Consider the following 23,100-nt stretch of genomic DNA (forward strand, 5'->3'; position numbering starts at 1 on the left):
CTTAAAGGTACCACCCCAACAAAGTCTTTCAAGTCAAAACAAAACCGCTCAATCAAAATTCAAAATGAAAAAAAAAAAAAAAAAAAAAAAAAAAAAAAAAATCCGAATTACATTGAAGCAAAAGATAGGCTCAGTATGCTACTACCACAAAAATTCGGTAAAACTAGTTTTCAAATTTCCAACTACGAAACCCTAATTCCAAACTCCGAACATTAAATGATATACTAAATATTATTCCTCTATTTACTGCTTAAAATAAATATTAGAAAATTTATTATTCCTTAATGGTTTTTATGAAATTCAACAATCATTACATCTGTTGCTGCAATGGCGCACGGGGAATTAAAGAGTGAAAAAGAGCTTCGTTCAGCTTCACTGGAAGTGGTGGCATCTGCCTTAGTTTCTCAGGCGTGTCACTTAAACTGCAAGAATCAAATATTAATTTTAGATCTATTTTCATATAATTTACAAAAAAAAAAAAAAAAATTATATACAAAAATTACAATTCCAAAAGGAGGAAAAGTTACTTGTTCAAGATATGTCGAATGTTTTTTTGAACTTGGTAAAGGAGACTGATATTCTCAAGTACCTGTTGCAAGGTCAATAAGAATACATAGACCATATTTTGATAAAGTTATATAATTATAGAATGACATTTGCTATAATTGCACAGATTTTGCAAAATACAATGTTGTAATTGGAAGAAATCAAAATATGTTGCTACTTCCTATTACAATGTTGTAATAGGAAGATTTCAAAGTATGATTTTATAATAAACAAGTAAATAAAAGAGTAAAATTACTGAAATCGTCCCTATGGTTTTGTCAAAACTACACGTTTGGTACCTAATTTTTTTTTGCACTCGGATTGTCCCTGTGGTTTGATTTTATTGCGTTTTTCGTCCCAATGGTTTGGTCAAAATTGCACGTTTGGTCCCTAACTTTATGTATGTAAGGGACGAAAAACGCAAGAAAATCAAACCACACGGACGATCCGAGTGCTAAAAAAAGTTAGGGACCAAACGTGTAATTTTGACCAAACCATAGGGATGATTTCAGTAATTTACTCTAAATGAAAATAGTTGAACCTTAGGATGACTTACCTGATGAGTCTCAAAATTTGCAGAAATCTGCTCTAGAGCTTTTGCACTTTCCTTAAGAAGTTGTCCAGCTGGACTGGCAAGAACTGTAAGCAGTATAATAAGGTTAGAAAATGCTAAAATATAGTAGAAAATGTAAAGTACATTGCTACTAATGGAAAGTACATTAGTGTTTTACACAAATTACCCAAAGGTTACGTTCTATGATTAAAATGGCTTCAAAATTAAGATACAATAATAAGAGTCAAAGAAAGAAGTCAAGTCAACTAACCACTGTAAATTATATCATTTTGATGTCCATTTCCCACCACTTCTGGAGCATATGAAGACGACCCACTTTGAGTTTGTAAATGAGATGTACTTGGCAAATGATCATTCATTATTTCCTGTAAAAAGGAAAATCGATATTTTTATACAAATTTCCTTAAACTTTCAGAATAAGAACAGGTATTTGTATGCCAATTGTCGAACAGTATCAGGTAAGTCAGAAATATAAATAAAATATCCTGGAATTTGACATTACTAAAACATACAAATGTAAATAAAATATACAAGCATGTAACCAAAAAGCATCACAAGAGAAAGAGATTATGAAATACAAAGCTTACCTTTCTATCTTTACTTTTCCTTGTCAAGATGTAATCTTCTTTACTTCTTTTGCCAATATTCCGTTTCTGTTAATACAGAATCAGATCAAAAAGAATAAATTAAATATCAACTTTTGAGATTAACATAGGCAGAGAGATGTTATTTTGAATGAACATAACATATTGCATTTTACCTAAATATAAAAAATCAATCTGTTTGTTTGTACAAATATAGACAATGATCGTATAAAACTATCGTTTGCCTAAAAACAAACAACTAGAAAGGATAGTTACCAATGTGTAGAATCTCAATGGTTGCCTAATTAGCACATTGTGTCAATAAATACATAGTTAATGTAGTGCAATTGATCGATGATAAAATGTAGGAAATGCATGCGCAATTAAGGAAAATCAAAATTGAATTTATTGAACTTACGAACATCCATCTGCATCGCAAAGCCACTTCCCGCACAGTCTTGTTTTGTAATTGCACAGCAATCTTTGCATACCGGATGATGTTTGATTCAGATGCATACCTGAATTTTTATATAAAAGTTAATACTCGAAACAGTTTGTTAAATCTGAAATTTGGATTCAGATGTTTGATCTCGATATTTGAATTGGAGGGGGATATTAACATTAACATTGTGTAATACAGAAAGAACGATTTATATAGCTGGCGATGGGTCATGGACCGGGTTGGGTCGACTTGTTTAACTAAACGGGTTAAAAATTTCAAACCTAACCCAACTGTTTAATTACTAAACGGCTAGATTTTTAACCCAACAGCCTATTAGATAAACGGGTTGACCCATCTATTTTTCCCCTGCCCAACTTGACCCTTCAAAGTTTACATAAATTTGAAAGAAAATTGTTTAGACTTAATTATGGAAGTTACAATTTATAAACCCAAATAAATTTTCAAATGGCATTTTTAATTTCTAAGACCTTAAGGGTTTTTTTTGTATTTTTTTTGAAGGGGAAAAAACACTCATTATTAATGGCATATCATATCAAATGACACTAATTATAGGGGCATAACCTTATTTTTAAAGAAATCATAAGAAAATATTAATTTATCCACATCCATGGTATATAAGATGTCTTGTTGACCTAAGTAGGTTAATTAAAAAAATTATTAAGGACTTGTTTCAGATATATTTTAAACCACATGTTGAAAAGCACAATGAAGGCAGACATTATCCATTAGAAATTGCACTTCCCAATGGTAATGATATTTTTTTAATTATTCGTGATCACTTTCATGTTTGATTAAAGCCCTAAATGCCCACAAAATTAAATTTAAATCAAACTTTTTTCCTATTTATACAAAGATTTTCCCTTTACAAGAAAAAATTTAACCAAACCCTAAATGCTCACAACATTAAACTGACTTAAGCCATTTTTTTAAAAAAGTACATAAAAAGAAACTTACTGGGCAAGACCATCTTCCAAAATTGACTGTTCATCGGGAGTCCAATCAACAGAAACGCCAGGATTCTGCTGCAACGCCGGCTCCGGCACCGAACTGCCGCCGTTGTGACTCGGGTGAGCCGCGTCGTTATTATGCGTCCCGTTTCCAGATGGATTCGCCATTAAAAAAGAAATCCTATTAATTCGGCATGCAATTACTCAACAGGATTCCCGCCAATTCTGGACCTTTCCCACCACAACTCCTTGAAAGTTGAAACCCTGATCGATAAACTTGAAACCCTTCCCGCGAAACGAATTATCACCCGGGTTTTGTTAGGGTATAAAAGAGGTTTTGGGTATGTTTGTATGTATGAATTTAGCGATGGAAGGTAGGAGAACAGTAGCAATTTGATTATCCTTTGGTGTTTTTGAGGATTTTTAGGGGTATATATTTGGTTATTCGGCGATGGTGGATGAATTTGATATGGTGAAGGAAAGTGGTATGCGGGTGTTGAGGAGAATTCAGTTTTTGCACCATTATTGCTCGCCACTTTTGCTTTATAAATTATGCAAAAAGTCGAACAACACTTTTATTCTTCTTGCTTTTCTTGCCACCCCTTGGACGTAAAACCTCGTTCTCATAAATATCGCAAGATAAACGAAAATCAAAATAGTAACAGACACTGAAACAAGAATGTAAAAACATGAGGAAATTACATATATAGCCTAATTTTTGTTTTATCTAAAGGGAAATCTTAAAAAGAATCCTAAATTTTTGAGAAAAGTTACACTTTTTTCCTGATGTTTTCTTTGAAAAAAAAACTCTGGAAACCGGATAAATTGAACATTCCGGCCCTATTTTACTGGGGATCTTCATTTAGCCGGATAAAATTGTTTATGTGGCAAGGAGTTGCAGAGGTGGTTGGTGAGTCATTTAATATCTTTGTTTTAAAGTTTAAATATAGTGGAAAATTTCATTCGTGCCCTAGCAGACAACGATTGAAGCAAGAGCAGTGGAGGACCAAGACAAATGTCTTCTTCATCTTCAATGAATTGTCTTAGAAAGAGGTGCTATTGTGGTGATCTTGTAGGAAGATAGACTTCATGGATTCCGTTAAATCCAGGAAGAAGGTTTATAGGATGCCCAAAGTACCATAATGGACTCAAAGATTGCAAGTACTTTCGTTGGGTGCATCCTCCTCTACCAAACCAGTGGTATGCAGATCTGTTATTAGTATTACACAATAACGTCAATTTGAAGAACCATCAAATATTTGGGGAGTTTAGGCAAGAACGACCAGCTGGGAACTTTTTTGGAGACGTTGCGGACAACCAATGGCACAACAAGCAGTGGAAGGAGAAAGATGGAAATCATTGTTTATGTCTCTGTGGTTTCTTTTGTGTTTTGTTAGGGGCCCAAAACCTATAGTTTATATGGTTGTCAACAAAAGGGGCTATCAACAGTAGAGGCTTATCAACAAAAAGGGATATCAACATTTGCTCCAACCCAAAAGTTTTATACATTTTCTTAACAAAAGTAGGGATTAGAAACACCTTATTCTAGACTAAGGGAGTTAGATGAACTCATCCCCTTTTCATTCTTGACAACAACCACCTTTTGCAACTTGATCTTTGTTATCCTTTCTGAAGGCTTCCTCCTTCTGACTTGATTCACTTTGCTCCTCTTTATAGGGCTCCTTCTGAGCTGATTCAATTGTTATGTGAAAGGTATTTCTCTCTCACCATCCATCCTTTCCTCATTCATCATTACCTTACCCATCCCCGTCTCATCTATGTCATCATTAGGGATGGCAATGGGTACGAGTATACCGGTTTTCGTGTTCCCCATCCCCATACCCAAATCCCCATCCCCATCGGGGATTAAAAATCTATCCCCATCCCCATCCCCAATGGGTATCGGGGATCCCCAATGGGTAATCGGAGATTTTTCCCCGTTACAAAGTTTTGAACTTTTATGAAAAATTACTCATAATTATATGTTAACCAACAAAACAAAAACTAACAGAAGTAATATATAACATTATAATCACTAAATGTCTTCAAACACGAACAATACCATTCAAGGTTATATTAAATCATTCTTTGCAAAAAAAAGACATAAAAAGTCTTCCAAAAACCATACGTTTGATTGTTAGAAAACCTTATTTTGTCTAATGAACATTTGATATCCGGTACCCATCGGGGCCAGTTTCGGGTACGGGTATGGGTACCCGATAGGTAAAACCATCCCCATCCCTATCCCCGCTTTTTATATTCGGGTAATACCCATCCCCGGTCAACTCGGGGATTTACCCGGTCAACTCGGGTTAGGGTTTCGGGCACCCGTTGGGTACGGGGTTTTTTGCCATCTCTAGTCATCATCCTCATTCATCCTTTCCTCATCTCCAAGTGCTTGAGTTGTAGGGAGTTCTTCAATTGTTATTTGGCTAGCAATTCCAACATCCTGTAATAAGCATAACAAAAAGGCCAGTTAGCAAGATTTAACATCACAAAATGAATAATGAGAAATCATACTTGTGACATAGCAACATCCACATCTTCAGTTTGTTATACTTCTGCTTTACTCAATCCAAGACCTTCAATTTGTCGTAATTCTGGTTCACTCAATCCAAGACCTTTAATTTGTTGTAATTCTGCTTCATTGGGTCCAAGACAGTCCATGATCTCTTCTGTAATGTAAAAAGATTTCCTTAGGTTGTCAATGGTTAAGCTTATATGATTGTGAAAATCTGGACTTACATCATTTTCACTCTCAACATTTGGAATGACTACATGTTCAGGCTCACATTTAGGAAACTCAGAAGTACCCTCCCCATATTCTGTTTAGAATCCTTCACCAGATCCCCTACCACTACCTATATTTCCTCTTCCACTAGATCCCCTACCACCACCTCTACTTCTTCCTACACCAGCCCTTCTACCACCTCTACATTCTCTTTTAGTTCTTGACCAATTATGCAAATCAGGTTCCAACCTAGGCCTACCCATTTTTTATTTAGGTTGAGGTTCAGGAACCACTTTAGGATTCTTGCATGATGTTTTATTGTGTCCCCTTTGTAGACAATTTTTATACTAGATAGTTCTACCCTTGCTTGACACTTGAGAGTACTTGTCTTGATTTTCTGAAACATGTCTTCTTCTTTTAACACTAGTGTAACTTGTTTCTTCCCATAAGTTACTTCCATTAACTAGGAGTATATTTTGATCATAAGTTACTTCCCATAAGTTACTTCCATTAACTGAATTTAATTAATTCATTATTCACAATTCCAACTAGAGAAAAGCCAATTCTCTCTGACGGATCTTCGGGTTTTCATCCCAGATTGTGAGTCTACTTTCCTAAACGTGTTTTAATACTTGTTATATGCTTTATAACATCAATTACATGTCCAAAATACAAGATCCGTGAGTTTACCGCCCAAGAACGTTCTTGGGGAGTAAACTCCAAAATGGAACTTTAAGGCTTCCTAGTCCCGATTCCGTGTTAGACAACGTGTAAAGGACCTTGTGTATGATCTTTATAGACTAGAAAGCATCCAAAATCAACAAGCTAGAGGAGTTTACGGCCAAGGAACTTTCTTGGGCCGTAAACCCCTTTTTAAGGGTTAAACATGCCCTAACTTGCCTCCTTGAGCCTAAGGACTTTAACCAATAATACTTGTGCTTAGTTTGGACTTCAAAACACTTCAAAATGATAGAATTATAGGAGTTTACGGCCAAGGAAGGATCTTGGGCCGTAAACCCCTTTTCTAAGGGTAAAAATCATTCCAAGCACACCTTAGGCCTTAAGACAATTTACCTTGAGTACTTGGGACTAGAATGGAGAGTAGAACACATAAAAATCACTCCTTGAAAGGAGTTTACGGCCAAGGAACATATCTTGGGCCGTAAACTCCAAGTGAAGGCACAAAAGTGTGCCTCTTGTCCCCATTAGCCTTAGATAAATTCATGGAAGCCATCCTTGATGTGTAAGAGCCTCAAAACAATTAAAAGCCATCACCCCATAGGAGTTTACGGCTGTAAACTCTAGGGTGAATGGACTTTAGGCCGAAAACTCCACTATGGGGTATTCTAGAGCCTTAAACTACTTCATGGGTTATTCCAACAAAGCTAGGAGTGTTCTAGGATCAAGATAGCACCATAAAACACCCAAGACCACCCTTTGAGGAGTTCACGGCCATAAACCCATGAGTTTACGGCCGTAAACTCCAAGGTGTGGGGTTTGTTGGGTGGTGAACTCCTATGCAAGGCCATTTGATGTTTCAAACCCTTTTGCCTTGTCCCGTAGCAACTTAGATGCAACCATTTGAACCTTAAACACTCATAAAAGTGTTTACATGTTTCCTAAGTGTCTTAACTTATTTATTTAAGTTATTATGTGGCTAATTGGTTATATACATGCTTATTATATGATAACTAGGCTCGAACGTGTAAACAAGTGTCCGTTTGACACTTAGCATGGTATCCGACACTGCAATTCAAACGACTCACCACAAGTGAGTTCATACCCCTTGAATCAACCTTTGAAATGATTTTAAATGTTTTAAATACTTTATGGGGGGGGGGGGGAATACAAGTCAAATACTTATAGTTATTGCTTCAATCACATGTGATTGCATTTAATCACATGTGATTAATAACTAGGAAAACAACGATTTTTTTTCAATGTTCAAACTGTTTATCAAACTGTTTCACTTCAAATGTTTTACAAACTCTTTTTACTTATCAAATGCTTTTATTAAACTTTGTTTTACTTCTTATAAATTGCATGACCATATATGTATATATATATATATAAGTAATGTTTAAAGGGCTTAGGAAGGCCATCCGCCCTATTTCCTTTTCGCGCACTGAGATGTGGTCTGGTGGGATTTCGGGTGACCATCCGAAGGTCGTTTCAACATTAGTTATATATCATATATACATGTATAGACATAAAAGTACTTCCATATTCATATTTATCAGTACATCAATAGTTAGTTACCATCGAGGTAACACAATACATATACATATACATATACATATACTAGAAACAATACATATACAATGATGCTAAAAACAATACATATACATATACTAGAAACAATACATATACAATGATGCTAGAAACAATACATATACATATACTAGAAACAATACTTATACAATGATGCTAGAAACAATACATATACATATACTAGAAACAATACATGTACAATGATGCTAGAAACAATACATATACATATACTAGAACGAGAAACAGTACATATACATGAATACTTTATTATTGTGATTTAAATCGGAGCATGACTTAACTGTCATGGCTCGAGTTGTAGCCAGAATTCTCTTGAAGGGAGAGCGTGAGTTTGCGTATAGATCTATACTGGATTGACAATCCTACACCTTGCTGCTAGCTACAGCCGGACCTGCAGGTCTGCGGGTGCCAAACGTCATTCCGTTATTACGACCATTCATTTGTCGTTGTTACTAGTCGATAGTATGGTGCAATTTATCACGTAATGCCTTAATATAAATCCGGTTTAAGGTAGTTAGTACAACAGTAGTTCTTATAATACAAGGCTACAGTACTACAATAATTTACCCATTACATATTTTTAGTGATAACCTCACTTAAACGTTTATGTACAACTATATTTTGTTAAATGATAGTTACATTTGGGAAATTACACACTTTTACATCAAATGAGCATACAAAACAGTTAAGCCTTGGTAGAAGGCTACTTTAATAGAAAATATAGGTTTTTTTCTGAGAGATTCAAACTTTTACAAATAATTGCAAACCTTTACGTACATTTTACAAACTTATACTTTATACATGTTCAAACATTTGGATAACAAATACCGACACAAAAATACTTATGAACTCACCAGCTTAATGCTGATAAACTCTTTCAAAATAACTTGTATTCTCAGGTCGTCAGTAGACAGGTACCGAGGCCAGCTTTTGAGAAGATGGAGCGCATTCAAGACTCATCTTATTATTTTGATATACGTTATTTTTGGTGTCTATAATGTACAGAACACACTTGTATTAAAATTATATATTTAATGCAATGGATGATGTTGTTTGCTTATTTACATTTACTGTGTTGTGATACTTACATGACGTCCTCCGCCCCAGAACGTTTCCGCCGTTCTTGGTTTTGGGGTGTGACACAAAGTAACCCTGAAATTTCCCATAATCTACAAGCACAACTTTTTTCCTTCAATTCAACTCTATAGTTTTGAAACTCATTCCTTACTTCATGTTCATTTACTCCACTTGGAACTGCATACCAACTTCTGTAAACACATAAGATAGAACATATTATGCAAACACATAAGATAGAACATGTAAAAATAAAACAATTGAAAATACTTACTTAATGTCTTCTCCAAATTATTCCATCTTTGTTACCGCGGAAGGACAAACTTCACCAACCCAGTTTTCAGCCTCTTGTTTCATATTGAAATCCCTTTCCATCATGTAAAGCCTAATTTCTTCAAGCATAGTCAGTAGAGGTTTCTTTCTTGCGTCTACAATGATTGCATTGAAACACTCAGCAATCCCATTCTCTACAGCCTCACAAGCCAAGCCAGTAGAGAAATAAGCCATACACCATGAAGTTGGTTCCCTTGCTATGAGATGATCATAAGTAGCAGAACTTATTGTCTTGATCCTTTCCATATTAAACTTGAAATCTCCTTCTATGGTAGATTTTGTAGCTACCCACAATATGTTTCTGAACTCCATTTCACTATAAACTTTTCTAAAATTGGCATAGAGATGCCTGACACATTGCATGTGCTCAACATATGGTAGAATATCCTTATTAGCTTCAACAAGACCCTACAACATGAAAAAAAAAGTTAATTAGAAACACCATACACTATTGTAAATAATGAAAAATAAAGAGATAGTTACAATACCTTGTGTTGGTCTTTGATTACACGCACACACACACACACACCTTCCACCCTGCAATCCAAGATCATCATTAACCAAATCCAGGAACCATTTCCAGTTGTTCTTGTTCTCTACATCAAAAAATGTCCAAGCTATAGGATACACCTAATTGTTGGCATCCCTACCTATTGCAATTAACAACTCACCCTTACACTGTCCCTTCAAAAAAGAACCATCCAATCCTATTACCCTACGAAATCCCCTCTTTCCACCCCTCTCTTATCACTTTAAAGCAAATGTAGAATCTATGAAATTGTGGTATTATCATGGTTTACAGTAACTGTAATCCTAACTGTGTTGTCTAGATTAGATCTCAGTAGCTCATGCCCATAATCCCAAACTCTTGCGTAGTGGTCACTCAATTTCCCATGAATTAATAACAGTGCCCTCGTCCTTGATCTATAAAACTTAGACCATAAAATTTTGCAATGAAATTTACTTTGTATAATTACCTGCATCTCCTTGCATTTTAAATTAGGTTTCCTAATCAACTCCTTCACAAATTCCCTAGCTAACCAGGTAGGATCCATAAGCCTTGAATTGTTAAAATTCCTAACACATTTATGAATGTCTATCATCTTTTTGACTTGGAAAGACTTTAGTACTCATCCAAGAAGCCCTAACCACAAATGTACACTTATATGGATCACTTCCACATATTGCCACTAGTCTAATACTATCACATTTTTTAAATGAATTTGAAAACCCTTACTAACAGTATAGTTGGTTAAACACAATTTCAGTTCATGTGGGGATTCATACCTTTCACCAAGCGTTGGTCTCATTTTGTTCCATTTCACCTTTGGATTGTGGGTGGAATACTCAAATTCCTCATCACTATCTTCCCCATTACTACCTTCCAGATAATCTTCATATGATTCTTCTTTAGTGATTCCAGTTTGAGCATCGTTTCCAGTCTAAGCATCATTTTTAGTTTGAGCATCATTTTCAATTTGAGCATCATCTACTGCCTCGTAATCATCTTCTTCACATAGAATATTGAGAAATTCGTCTTTGCATTGGGAAACTTGTTTCTTTTTGAAGTACGCATCCAACTCCACATCTATTTGTATCAAAATCATGGATGCATCCATGATTTCAATTGTACGGGGGTAAAAACCCTAGTTTACAGAGAGAGGGGGGGGGGGGGGGAGAATGTGAAACAAGAGAAGTGTGACAACTAGAAAGTTTTGGGTCAAACCAAGTCTAAGGAGGTCTTGTGTATGAGGGTACACAGTGTATATATATATGTAGCTTGATGCAATAATGTTATTTAAAAGCCAAGAGGGTACCATGTGTATAATTAAAGATAATATACACTTGCAATTTCATGTTGATTAAGCCTTGAAAATTTCATACAAAAATAAAATAATTTGAACATAACAACATGAAATTATGCAAGGACCTTGAATTCTTGAGTTTTGAGGCCATCATCTTCGTAATTCCTATTGCTCAAACCCGAAATCACATTGTCTAGGAAACAATAGATCTGAAATCAAAACCATGCAACTCCACTAAGGCTGAAAACACACCTTAAGGACCCACTAAGGCCGAAATCACCATGGGAAAAGACCTATGACCAAAAAATAAAAGTAAAGTCCACCCTAGGTCGGTCATAGTTGGATATTTTAATGAGGTTTGCGGTCTAGAATGAGGATAAGACAAGAAAATTTGAATTTAGGATTTGATTTCTCACCCATTTCCAATACAATCACAGTAACCCACTTAATTACCCACCAAACATCCATACATTAACCTCCAGTAATCTAAATAAGTATCTTATCAATCTCCTTTTCTTTTATTAAGGACAAGATCATCCCCTCCCATGCCACAAATCCCACTCCACTTACTGTAAAATTCCAATTTCTCTCAAGAGTTCAAACTTCAAGCTTTAAAGAGGCTCATTTCTTCAAGCATTTCCTAGGTTTGGTAAGTAAATTCAAGACTTCTAAGCATCCTTTACAATCCTATGTTTAGTTCATTCCATTTACACACTCTAAATGTGTTAAAACACTTAGGATAAAGCCATCTCCAAGGAAATTCATCCATTCCAAAAAAGTGTTTAGGCTTAGGATCTTCTCAACACCCCCTTCGAATCCACCCATCAAAACCACTCAAGGTGAGCTTCATACCCCTATTTTTTTAGTTTTACATGTTCTTAGGGTGTGTGGGGGGGGGGGGGGGGGAATAAAAGTAAAAATATGTTTTTCCTTTTGTTACTTGCAAGTCTCATACCTAATATTTAAATGTGGTATGATATTTATATAAAAATGTAAACATCACCACTTGTTCACACGAAAATTTCACGACATATGAAGTTTCATGTGTAAAATATGATTTATTTTTTGTTACAAATATCAACCAGAATATGTTGTATAAACTACAAGTTTCCGGTAATTTTTACAAAACAAATAGCCTTTCTAGTAGAAATGATAATATTTTTAGTCATCACTGTTTTGGTGGGGTAAAACCCAAGAATATTATGTTTTAACAACATATATTACCACTAGACAAGATTACAACTTGATATTTATATAAAGTTTATATAAATAATTTACAAAAAGGAAAACTATAAATGGTATAGTTTGGATGTCATAAATTTTCAATAGTGTAATTATTTCATTTTACAAAAAAAGGAAGAGTCGTAGTTCACGTAAATATGTCAATGCTCTAGTGAGACATTCTCTTCATTGTACCTACCTAGCGTACACTTTAAGTCATGCATTATAACCAAAGTCTCCTAGAGGGAGAGCGGGATAGTTGTGTATCTATACGGGATTGACAACCCCACACCTAAGTTGTTCACTACAGCTAGACGGGCCAGTCTAGGGAGACAAATATCTACCAATTCCGACGTTTGAAGAACGTTGTACAGACATATCAGTCCCATTAAGCATGGTTATAATAACTCACATAGGGCTTAACGATACTATCATGGTTTACGGGAAGCTCGCACTTCACCATTTTTATAAAAATATAAAACTACATACTACTTTACAGTACACTATTGCTTACATTTATGGTCTTAGGGTTTTAAGATTACAGGTTATACATAAGAAAATATTGGATTTCTAGAAACAAACATACTTATTCAGCACACATGCTCTAAGCATGTCCTCCAGTGTCTGGATCTTCCTCTCACTCTGGTCATCGGTCTGAGGGTGGTACGTCGTGCTAAAATGTAGTTGAGTGCCTAGTTCCTCGTGGAACTTCTTCCAAAACCTAGATGTAAACCAAACATCACTGTCAGAGACTACCGACATTGTCACCCCATGTCTAGCCACCACCTCTCGCACATAAATATCCGCCAATTCTCTACGGATATACTCTCAAAAATCGGAATGCAGTGGGCACTCTTTGTCAGTCTGTCCAAGATCACCCATATGGCGTCCACGCCCCTCGCCGTCCTCAGTAACTTCGTGATGAAGTCCATAGTAATCTCTTCCCATCTCCACATGGAAATGGGTAGCGACTGTACCTTTCCATGAGGCTGCTGATGCTCGGCCTTGACCTTCCTGCAGGTCAAGCACCACTCAACAAACTAGGCGATCTCGCGCTTCATGCAGGGCCACCAATAACTCAGTCTCACGTCTCTATACATTTTCGTAGCCCCTGTATGTATAGAGAACTTGGACTTGCGTTCCTCCTCTAATATCCTCTGTTTCACCCCTCTAGTCACTGGTACCAACACTTGGCCACACGATGTCAAAAGACCACGGCTATCCTTAACAAACAAAGGATAGTGTCCCGAAATCCACTCTATCTTCCAATTCTCCCTCTTCACTCCCTCGACCTGGGCCTCCTTGATATTGTCTAACAATGGAGAGATCACCGTCATCCTTATACAAATGTTCCTAATCAGGTACCCCGCCGTCTTGCGACTTAAATCATCAGCCCCCACGTTGGCCTTCCCTAGATGGTATAAGATTTCACAATCATAATCATTTAGCACGTCCATCCACCTCATATGTCGCATGATGAGGTTCTGCTGATCCATCAAATACTTCAAACTCTTGTGATCAGTATAGATGGTGCACCACACCCCATACAAGTAGTGCCTCCAGATCTTGAGGGCGAACACCACTTCACCCAATTCCAAGTCGTGAGTGGGATAATTCGCCTCGTGAGGCTTCAACTGCCTAAAGGCGTAAGATATCACATGCCCCTTCTGCATCAGTACCGTGCCTAACCCTGAAATTAATGCGTCATAGTACACCACTAGATCATCTAACCCCTCAGATAGTACTAGGATTGGAGCCTCACGTAACCTCCGTCTCAGGGTCTCAAAATCCAACTGTTGATCCGTTCCCCACCGAAATGTCACATTCTTCTTGGTCAAGCGGGTCAATGACACAACAATCTTGGAGAAATCTTGAATAAATCTCCAATAATAGCCCGCTAAACCCAAGAAGCTACGAATCTCTGATGCGTTCTTCGGCACTTCCCACCGCATCACAGCCTCAACCTTGGCCAGATCAACAGAAATACCCTCCTGATTGATGATGTGCCCCAAAAATTGTGCCTCTCGCAGCCAAAAATCACACTCGGAGAACCTTCCATAAAGTTTCTCCGCCCTTAGAGTCTCCAGTACCTCCCTCAAATGTTGCTCATGTTGCTCCTTGGTCTTAGAATAGACCATGATATCATCAATATAAACGATCATCGACCGATCCAGCATCGGTCTACACGCCCTGTTCATGAGATCCATGAACGTTGCTAGGGCATTGGTGAGCCCAAACGGCATCACCACAAACTCATAATGCCCATACCAAGTCCTGAAAGCTATCTTTGGTATATCCTCATCCCGAATCCTCGTCTGATGGTACCCCAACCGAAGATCAATCTTGGAAAACCAAGACGCACCCTGCAGTTGATCAAACAAATTATCAATCCTTGGCAACGGATAACGGATCTTCACTGTTAGTTTGTTCAAATCTCAGTAATCAATACACATCCTATGTGATATATCCATCTTTTTCTCGAATAGGATCTGTGCTCCCTATGGGGAACTGCTCGGATGTATGAACCCTCGGTCTAGCAGCTCCTGAAGTTGCGTCGATAACTCTTGCATCTCAGGCAGTGCCAACCGGTATGGTGCCTTCGCTATCGGAGCGGCACCCGACACCAAATCAATTCGGAACTCCACCTGCCTCTCCGGAGGCACTCCTGGTAAATCTTCGGGAAAACATCACGGAATTCCTGTACAACCGGCACACTGCCCACATCCGTCATGGTCTCAACCCTCGTATATAAGATATAAGCTAGAAATCTCGTACACCCCTACTGCAGAAATCTCCTTTCCCTCGCAGCCAAACAGAGAGTTGGCCCTTGCAAGGCTCTCTCACCATTTATAACCAGTTCTCTCGCACTTGGGGTTTGAACCCTAACCAACTGGCGCTCGCAATCAATCATGGCCCCATTATCCCCCAAACAATCCATCCCGACAATCACCTTTAACCCTCGCAACAGTATCGAGACTAGATCAACATGAAACCTCTCTCCCAACACATTTACGAAGCATTCCTAATACACCCTCATAGCACTCAAAGTGCGGTCATCTAAAATCTCTACCTCGAGTGGGGGATCCAAAGTTCCCGGCGTGTCCCGAAACTTCTTGCTAAGCATAAGGGACACAAACAATCGGGTAGCACCCGAATCAAACAAGACAGGAGCAGACATACCATTGAAAAAAAGGTCCCTATACAAGAACAAAGTACACATAAGTCATAAAAATAATAAGAGCAGAGAATAATACACAAATACCAACCACAATGTCTGGTGCTGCCCGAGCCTCCTCGGTAGTCAGCTGAAATGCACGGCTCTTCACCGTTAGGGCATCCGCCTTAGCAAGGCGGCCATCGGTGATTCTTAGTATGGTGGGTGCAAGTACCGCCACTGCTCCTCCCCCTCCCTGCAACCTCGGAAGGTCGGCCTTTTATGGTCAGTCTGGTTGCAATGCAAACATATTAATCGTTTCTTGGGGCAATCCCTGCTCAAATGGCCCTGCTGACCACAAGAGTAACATCCCAATATTCCTGCTGTATGACAAGCCCCACTGTGAGATTTACTGCATCTAACACAGTAGCCCCAGCCCTGCTAGCCCCTACTGGAAGTGTGTGAAGTCTTAGGCTTTTTATCCTGACCCACCGTTGACTGCGCCTGCTCCAACTTCCGCTTGGTGCAGGAATCTAACTCCATCTCCCATTCCCGGGCCTTCTCCACCATATGGTTCAGGGTTTTTCACCCTGTAAAGCTCACAAAATCCTAGATATCATCCCTCAGCATGGAATGATATCTCGTCCCCTGCATATCCTCATTGGTAGCGTACTGTGGAATCAACAATGCTCGCTCACGAAACTTGGTGGTGATCTCCGCCACAGTCTCGGTGGTCTGTTGGAGTTCCTCGAACTCCCTCACCATCCTCTGCACCTCAATGGCCAGTGAAAACTCCAAGTCAAATTGTAGGACAAACTAGGCCCATGTCATCTCAGCCACACCCGCTACTCCCACCTGGCTAGTAACCTCGCCCCACCAATCTCGGGCTCTGTCAGTCAGCATATAATAAGCAAATCCCACCTTTTTCGTATCCAGGAAAGAACTTGTATGCTAGGCGTTCTCAATATCTGACACCCAGTGTCGGCTAATAATGGATCCCTGACCCCGAATAACTCTGGCGCTCCGCATGCCTTGAACTCCCGAAATGAGGGAGTTCGGGCCCCAACTTGGCCTATAGCGATCTCGGCTCTGAATGCCCTGAGCCTCTCCTATATAATCTCCATCATAACCTCCTTGACTGTCTGAAAGATGACTAGGGTAGCATCAAGGATGCCCTCGTAACCTCGGCTTCAATAAGCTCATGCAGCCTCTCATTGATGACATCGGTAGTGTCACCTGATCCAAACCCGGATCCAGATCCCCCTACTCCAACTCGGGTCACCACCATGCTGAACTGAAATGTCATAAATCATAACGATTAGGATACTCCTAAAGGGGATCTTCCCACACTAGTACTCCTTGGAGTTGTCAGATCTAACATTGGTTCGGGTACAGGTCATGTGCTTTCAGTAGTGCGGGCCCAATACTACCTTCCACACCTACCTGTACCTTTCTAGATGCTTGACCTGGCAACTTTAATTTGTCCCAAAATAAATCACATTCCATAGACTACCACACCTCTCAAATCCTAGGTCATCCTAAGATTTGCTCTACCCATACCAATCATATATGGTTGCCTTTATGCATGCAAATTATACATAGAAAAGGATCAAATAGACTTTCGAATAAAAGATTCTACCCTAGGACCACAACCAAACAAGGAACGGGAAATAAGGCCAAATCAATCATTCTGGGGCTATAAAGCTCCAAACCATATACAATTTTAAAATCATACACATAGCAAGTTCCATATGATTGTCAAAGCTCAAACATCAGTATAACATGGCTAACACCTTGGGGAACTACTTACTTGGCTCGGCTGATCAGGCGCGTTACACTCTCATCTTTTCCCTTCTTTAAAAGCTTTTTCATTTTATTTTTGAAAACAATTTTACCATTTCCTTAGTTTGAGTCCTGACACACCCAAGAGTGTGCCCGAATCCCTCGAACCAAGGCTCTGATACCAACTTGTAACGACCTGATTTTTCAAAGGAAAATTTTCATTTTTGACTATCCAAACACATTTACATAAATTAAAAAATCCTATATATAATTGTTTTCAAACTCATATCAATTACAGTTTTTATTTAAAATATCAGAGTGTCCCATAAAACGCATGTGTGAAAGTGCACGCCACGCTATCAAGCCTTGCCCTTGCCCTTGGGATCCAATGTACCGGAAACAAATCCACAACCTGTAAGCTAATGCTTAGTGAGTCCCCCCTTCCCCAGAGCATACCCACACACAATCCACATAACACAGACCATATTAGCTATACAAGCTACATATAGCATGTAAGCCATGAATACATAAACCTGTAAGGATGTCGTGGGCTTCCCCCAGGGTCTTACACATCCGTGCTATGGGATACCCACATGGTCTTTACCTAGGAATGCCATGGACTCCCCCAAATGGTCTTATATCCAACTATCACGGGCTCCCCCGTTGTCTTCCATGCAATAATGTACATATCAACTAGCATATCATATATCATAGAAATATCTATCATATTACATAACACATATATAAACATATAAGAATGTCGTCGGCTCCCCCCCCCCCCCCCCCCCCCAAGGTCTTATACCATCTTTACCTAGGAATGCTGTGGGCTCCCCCACATGGTCTTATATCTAATTGTCATGGGCTCCTCTCGAGGTCTTTCATGCAAATATCATATAATCACTAGCGTACCACTTAGCATAAAGCTAACTATCATACCACATATCTGTACTATAGCTAGTGTACCACGTAACACAAAATGGGTTGGCCTTGGTGCCTTAGACCCATTACCTATCTCGAATGTTGAACTGAAAAACTAGAACCAGATATGTCCCATGTGTTTCTCCAACTCAATTGCCTGTAAGTATCATTAGATAGACTTGTCATAATCCCAGAATTACCCTCAAGGTCAACCCTGGTCAACCTTGGTCGAAGTCATAGTCAACAGTCCATGTTGACCTCAACTCGTCGAGTGCATCTAGTGACTCGTCGAGTTCCTACCGAGTCCACACAACCTGATCAAACCATAGACAACTCGCAAAGTTGTTTCTTCAACTCGACAAGTTCACTTGATATGTAAAAGGCATGGAAACCTAAATGGACCGATATATCGGGTTCCTAGATTGCCCCTATTTTGAAACCTGATAACCCCCTTCCAGGGCGACACTTTCAGTAACACAAAGTTCCCCACCTGGAACTCAAGATTCGATCTCTACCGGTCATCATAACTTTTTTAAGGGCTCTGCGCGACAGGCAACTGCTCGCGCACCTGTTGAATCAACCTGGTAGTCTTGAGCACTACCTCAGTGCTCCCCAAGACCCGGTGCCCAACCTCATCCCAAAAAATGAGGGTCCTGAACCTCCGACCGTACAACATCTCGAATGATGGTCGGTCGATACTAGCATTGTAACCGTTGCTGTATGAAAACTTTACCAACAGGAGGTATGTGTCCCAACTCCCTCCAAAATCCAACATGCATGCTCTAAACATGTCCTCCAGTGTCTGGATCATCCTCTCGTTCTGGCCATCGGTATGGGGGTGGTACGTCGTGCTAAAATGTAGTTGAGTGCCCAGTTCCTCGTGGAACTTCTTCCAAAACCTAGATGTAAACCAAACATCCATGTCAGAGACTACCGACATTGGCACCCCGTGTCTAGTTGCTACCTCTCACAAATAAATATCCGCCAACTTCTCCATGGATATACTCTCAAAAATCGGAATGAAGTGGGAACTCCTCGTCAGTCTGTCCACGATAACTTCGTCCTCGGTAACTTCGTGATGAAGTCCATAGTGATCTCTTTCCATTTCCACATGGGAATGGGTAGCGGCTGTACCTTGCCATGAGGCTGCTGATGCTTGGCCTTGACCTTCCTGCAGGTCAAACATCACTCCACAAACCAGTCGATCTCCTGCTTCATGTAGGGCCACCAATAACTCAGTCTCAAGTCTCAATACATATTCATAGCCACTGGATGTATATAGAAGTTTCACTTATGTGACTCCTCTAATATCCTCTGTTTCACCCCTCCAGTCACTGGTACCCACACTCGACCACATTGTGTCAAAATACCATGGACATCCTTAACAAAAAAAGGATATTGTCCCTGAATCCACTCTATATTCCAATTCACTCTTCACTACCTCAACATGGGCCTCCTTGATCATGTATAACAATGAAGAGATCATCGTCATCCTCATACAAATGTTCCTAATTGGGGACCCCGTTGTCTTGCGGCTTAAAGCATCGACCGCCACGTTGGCCTTCCCTGGATGGTATAGGATCTCACAATCATAATCATTTAGCACGTCCATCCACCTCCTTTGTCGCATGTTGAGGTTCTGCTGATCCATCTAATACTTCAAACCCTTTTGAGCAGTATAGATGGTGCATCGTACCCCATACAAGTAGCGCCTCCAGATCTTGAGGGCGAACACTATTGCCCCTAATTCTAAGTTGTGAGTGTGGTAATTTGCCTCATGAGGCTTCAACTGCCTAGAGGCGTAATCCATCAAGTTCCCCCTCTGCATTAGTATTGTGCCTAACCTTGAAATCGATGCGTCATAGTACACCACTAGATCGTTTAACCCCTCGGGTAGTATTGGGATCGGACCCTCGCATAACCTCCGTCTCAGGGTCTCAAAAGCCAACTATTGATCCGTGCCCCACCAAAATGTCACATTCTTCTTGGTCAAGCGGGTCAATGACACAACAATCTTGGAGAAATCCTGAATAAATTTCCGATAATTAACCGCTAAACTGAAGAAGCTACGAATCTTTGATGCATTCATCGGTACATCCCACTCCAACACATCCAAAACCTTGGCCGAATCAACAGAAATACATCCTGATAGATGATGTGCCCCCAAAATTGTACCTCTCGCATCCAGAAATCACACTTGGAGAACTTTTCATTGTCACACCCCAAAACCAAGAACGGCGGAAACGTTCTGGGGCGGAGGACGTCATGTATAGTATCACAACACAGTATAATAGCAAACAAGTAAACAACATCATCCATTACATTAAATATATAATTTTAATACAAGTGTGTTCTGTAGTATATAAGACACCAAAATATGAATCAAAATATAAGATGAGTCTTGTATGCGCTCCATCTTCTCAAAAGTTGGCATCGGTACCTGTCTACTATTGACCTGAGAATACAAGTTATTTTGAAATAGTTTATCAGCATTAAAGCTGGTGAGTTCATAAGTATTTAATGTTTATGTTTGTATCAAAATGTTTGAAACAGTGTTTGAAGTACGAATTTGTAAACGTTTGTAGTAAAAGTAAGTAAATGTTTGTAAAAGTTTGTAACTCCTAGAAAATACTATATTTTCTACTAAAAGTAGTCTTCTACAAAGGAACAACTGTTTTATATGTTTGTTTCTTGTAAAAGTGTGTAATTTCCCCAAGCGTAACTATCATTATCAAAATATAGTTTGTACATTAATGTTTAGGTGAAGTGATCACTAAATATATGTAACGGGTAAATTAATGTAGTACTATAGTGCTGTATTACAGGAACTACAGCTGTACTAACTACCTTAAACTGGATTTATATCAAGGTATTATGTGATTAGTTGTACCATACTATCGACTATGAACACGATGATGTAAGACGTCGAAAAAAATGACATTTGGCAGCACCCGTAGACCTGTAGGTCCCACTGTAGCTAGCAACAAGGTGTAGGATATTCAATCCAGTATAGATCTATACTCAAACTCACGCTCTCCCTCCAGGAGATTGTGGTTACAACTCGGGCCATGACAATGAAGGCATGCTCCGATACAATGGATCACATTTATGTTAATGTATACTTGTATATGTAATGTATTGTTTCTCATCATAGTATCATTGTATATGTTCTCATTATAGTATAGTTGTATATGTTCTCATCATAGTATAGTTGTATATGTTCTCATCATAGTATAGTTGTATATGTGCTCACAGTTATACATAACTAAGATCTTATAGCCTTAGAATGTTTGATTTGGCCTTATGTTCTGTTCTTGTTTGATTCGAAGCTTAGGGTAGGATTGAATATTCGAAAGTCTATAGGGTCCAACATTATGTATGGCTAGAATACACTAGTGTTGCAGGGTTGGTGGAAGTTTCATGGATGGGTGGGTTGTGTGAGGCCGGGAGGCCAGTTATGAGATATTTAGCATCCATCTAGGAGTGAGGATTGAGCGCTTGCCATGTTGTGTATTCAGTTAGGGCGTTGTGATACTTGAGAGAAATATAGGTAGGTGTGGAAGGTGGTAGGGGCACATACTACTAAAAGCACATAACCCATATGTGTGTCAAGTAGGTCACAATCCCTAGGGTTGGGTTGTGAGTTGGTCCCCTGTCATTATATGGATTATCAGGGATCTTTCTGGTGTTTACCAGAATGGTGGTTATGAGACGGCTTGAGACCGGATCTAGGTTAGGATCAGGAGCTAGCAGCCAGGATAGGCCAACATTGTCAAGGGACCATGTCAGTGAGATCATCCGGGAGGAGGTGATCAAGTTTATCTGGGGACAGTTATCGGAGATGTTCGGGTCTATTAAGACCGTCATGGTTGAGTACTTTGACGAGCACTACGCATCCATTGCTGATACGGCTGCCGCAGCAGCTTTAGCAGCTGTAACAACAATAAGGGGAAGAGCTGGTCGATCTTTTCAGTACCAGGACTTGTTATTGGTACATATTCTGATGAGCAAAGGACTGTAGTGATCTGGGATCAAGAAGATGATTTGTACTTGTTACATTCCGCTAATAAGTAGGAGAGTTTATTGTTGGATTAGTGTCTAAGTCCATAACTATTTTGGTATGTACTTGACCCGATGGTGCATGGTCCTTTTGGGTTGCCTTCACCAAAGCAACTTGATAGGATGAATTATGGAGAGAAAGGATTAAATATCATTTATTAATGTATTATGAGAATAATATATTAAAGGAAAAATCATATTGTTTAGTTAATATTAGTCAAGAATTAATTAGTAATTAGTTTTGTGACTAAAAGAGATTAATTAAACTTAAGGGACTGGAATTGTAATTATAAGATAATTGCAATTTGGGCCATGGATTGTCTTATATTAAGGAGTGGATGAATTCTATGGGGAAACCCATGAGGAAATCATCCAAGGCCTTAAGGAAAGGAGTCCATGGGTTGCTTAGGGCTTAAGCATCCAAATTAGGGTTTCCTTGTTAGACAACCCTGATAGCCTCACTATATATAGAACCCTTAAGGCTCAAAAACGTGGGGAACTTCTCTTCTAGGGTTAGAACACGTTTTGGGAAGCCTCTATCCTCTCTCCTCTTCATTCTCTTGCTCTTGATGTTTGTGAACCATTAGAGGAGTGACATTTGTGACTCTAAGCTTTCTAAA

General features: G+C 39.0%; 1 protein-coding gene across 1 annotated transcript; it reads right to left on the reverse strand.

Annotated features, from left to right (window-relative positions):
- Positions 1–222: 222 nt before the first annotated feature.
- LOC145037492 (uncharacterized) lies at positions 223–3,715 on the reverse strand. Its single transcript, XM_078986167.1, has 7 exons — positions 3,122–3,715; positions 2,123–2,222; positions 1,708–1,773; positions 1,371–1,485; positions 1,103–1,185; positions 528–589; positions 223–422 (listed from the first exon to the last, which is right to left on the reverse strand). The coding sequence occupies exons 1-7, from the start codon at positions 3,280–3,282 to the stop codon at positions 311–313; spliced, it is 699 nt and encodes a 232-aa protein (XP_078842293.1). The 5' UTR covers positions 3,283–3,715; the 3' UTR covers positions 223–310.
- Between the last annotated feature and the right edge of the window lie 19,385 nt (positions 3,716–23,100).

The sequence above is a fragment of the Lactuca saligna genome, chromosome 3, assembly GCF_052625555.1.
Source record: "Lactuca saligna cultivar CGN05327 chromosome 3, ASM5262555v1, whole genome shotgun sequence".
In the NCBI taxonomy this organism is placed as follows: domain Eukaryota; kingdom Viridiplantae; phylum Streptophyta; class Magnoliopsida; order Asterales; family Asteraceae; genus Lactuca; species Lactuca saligna.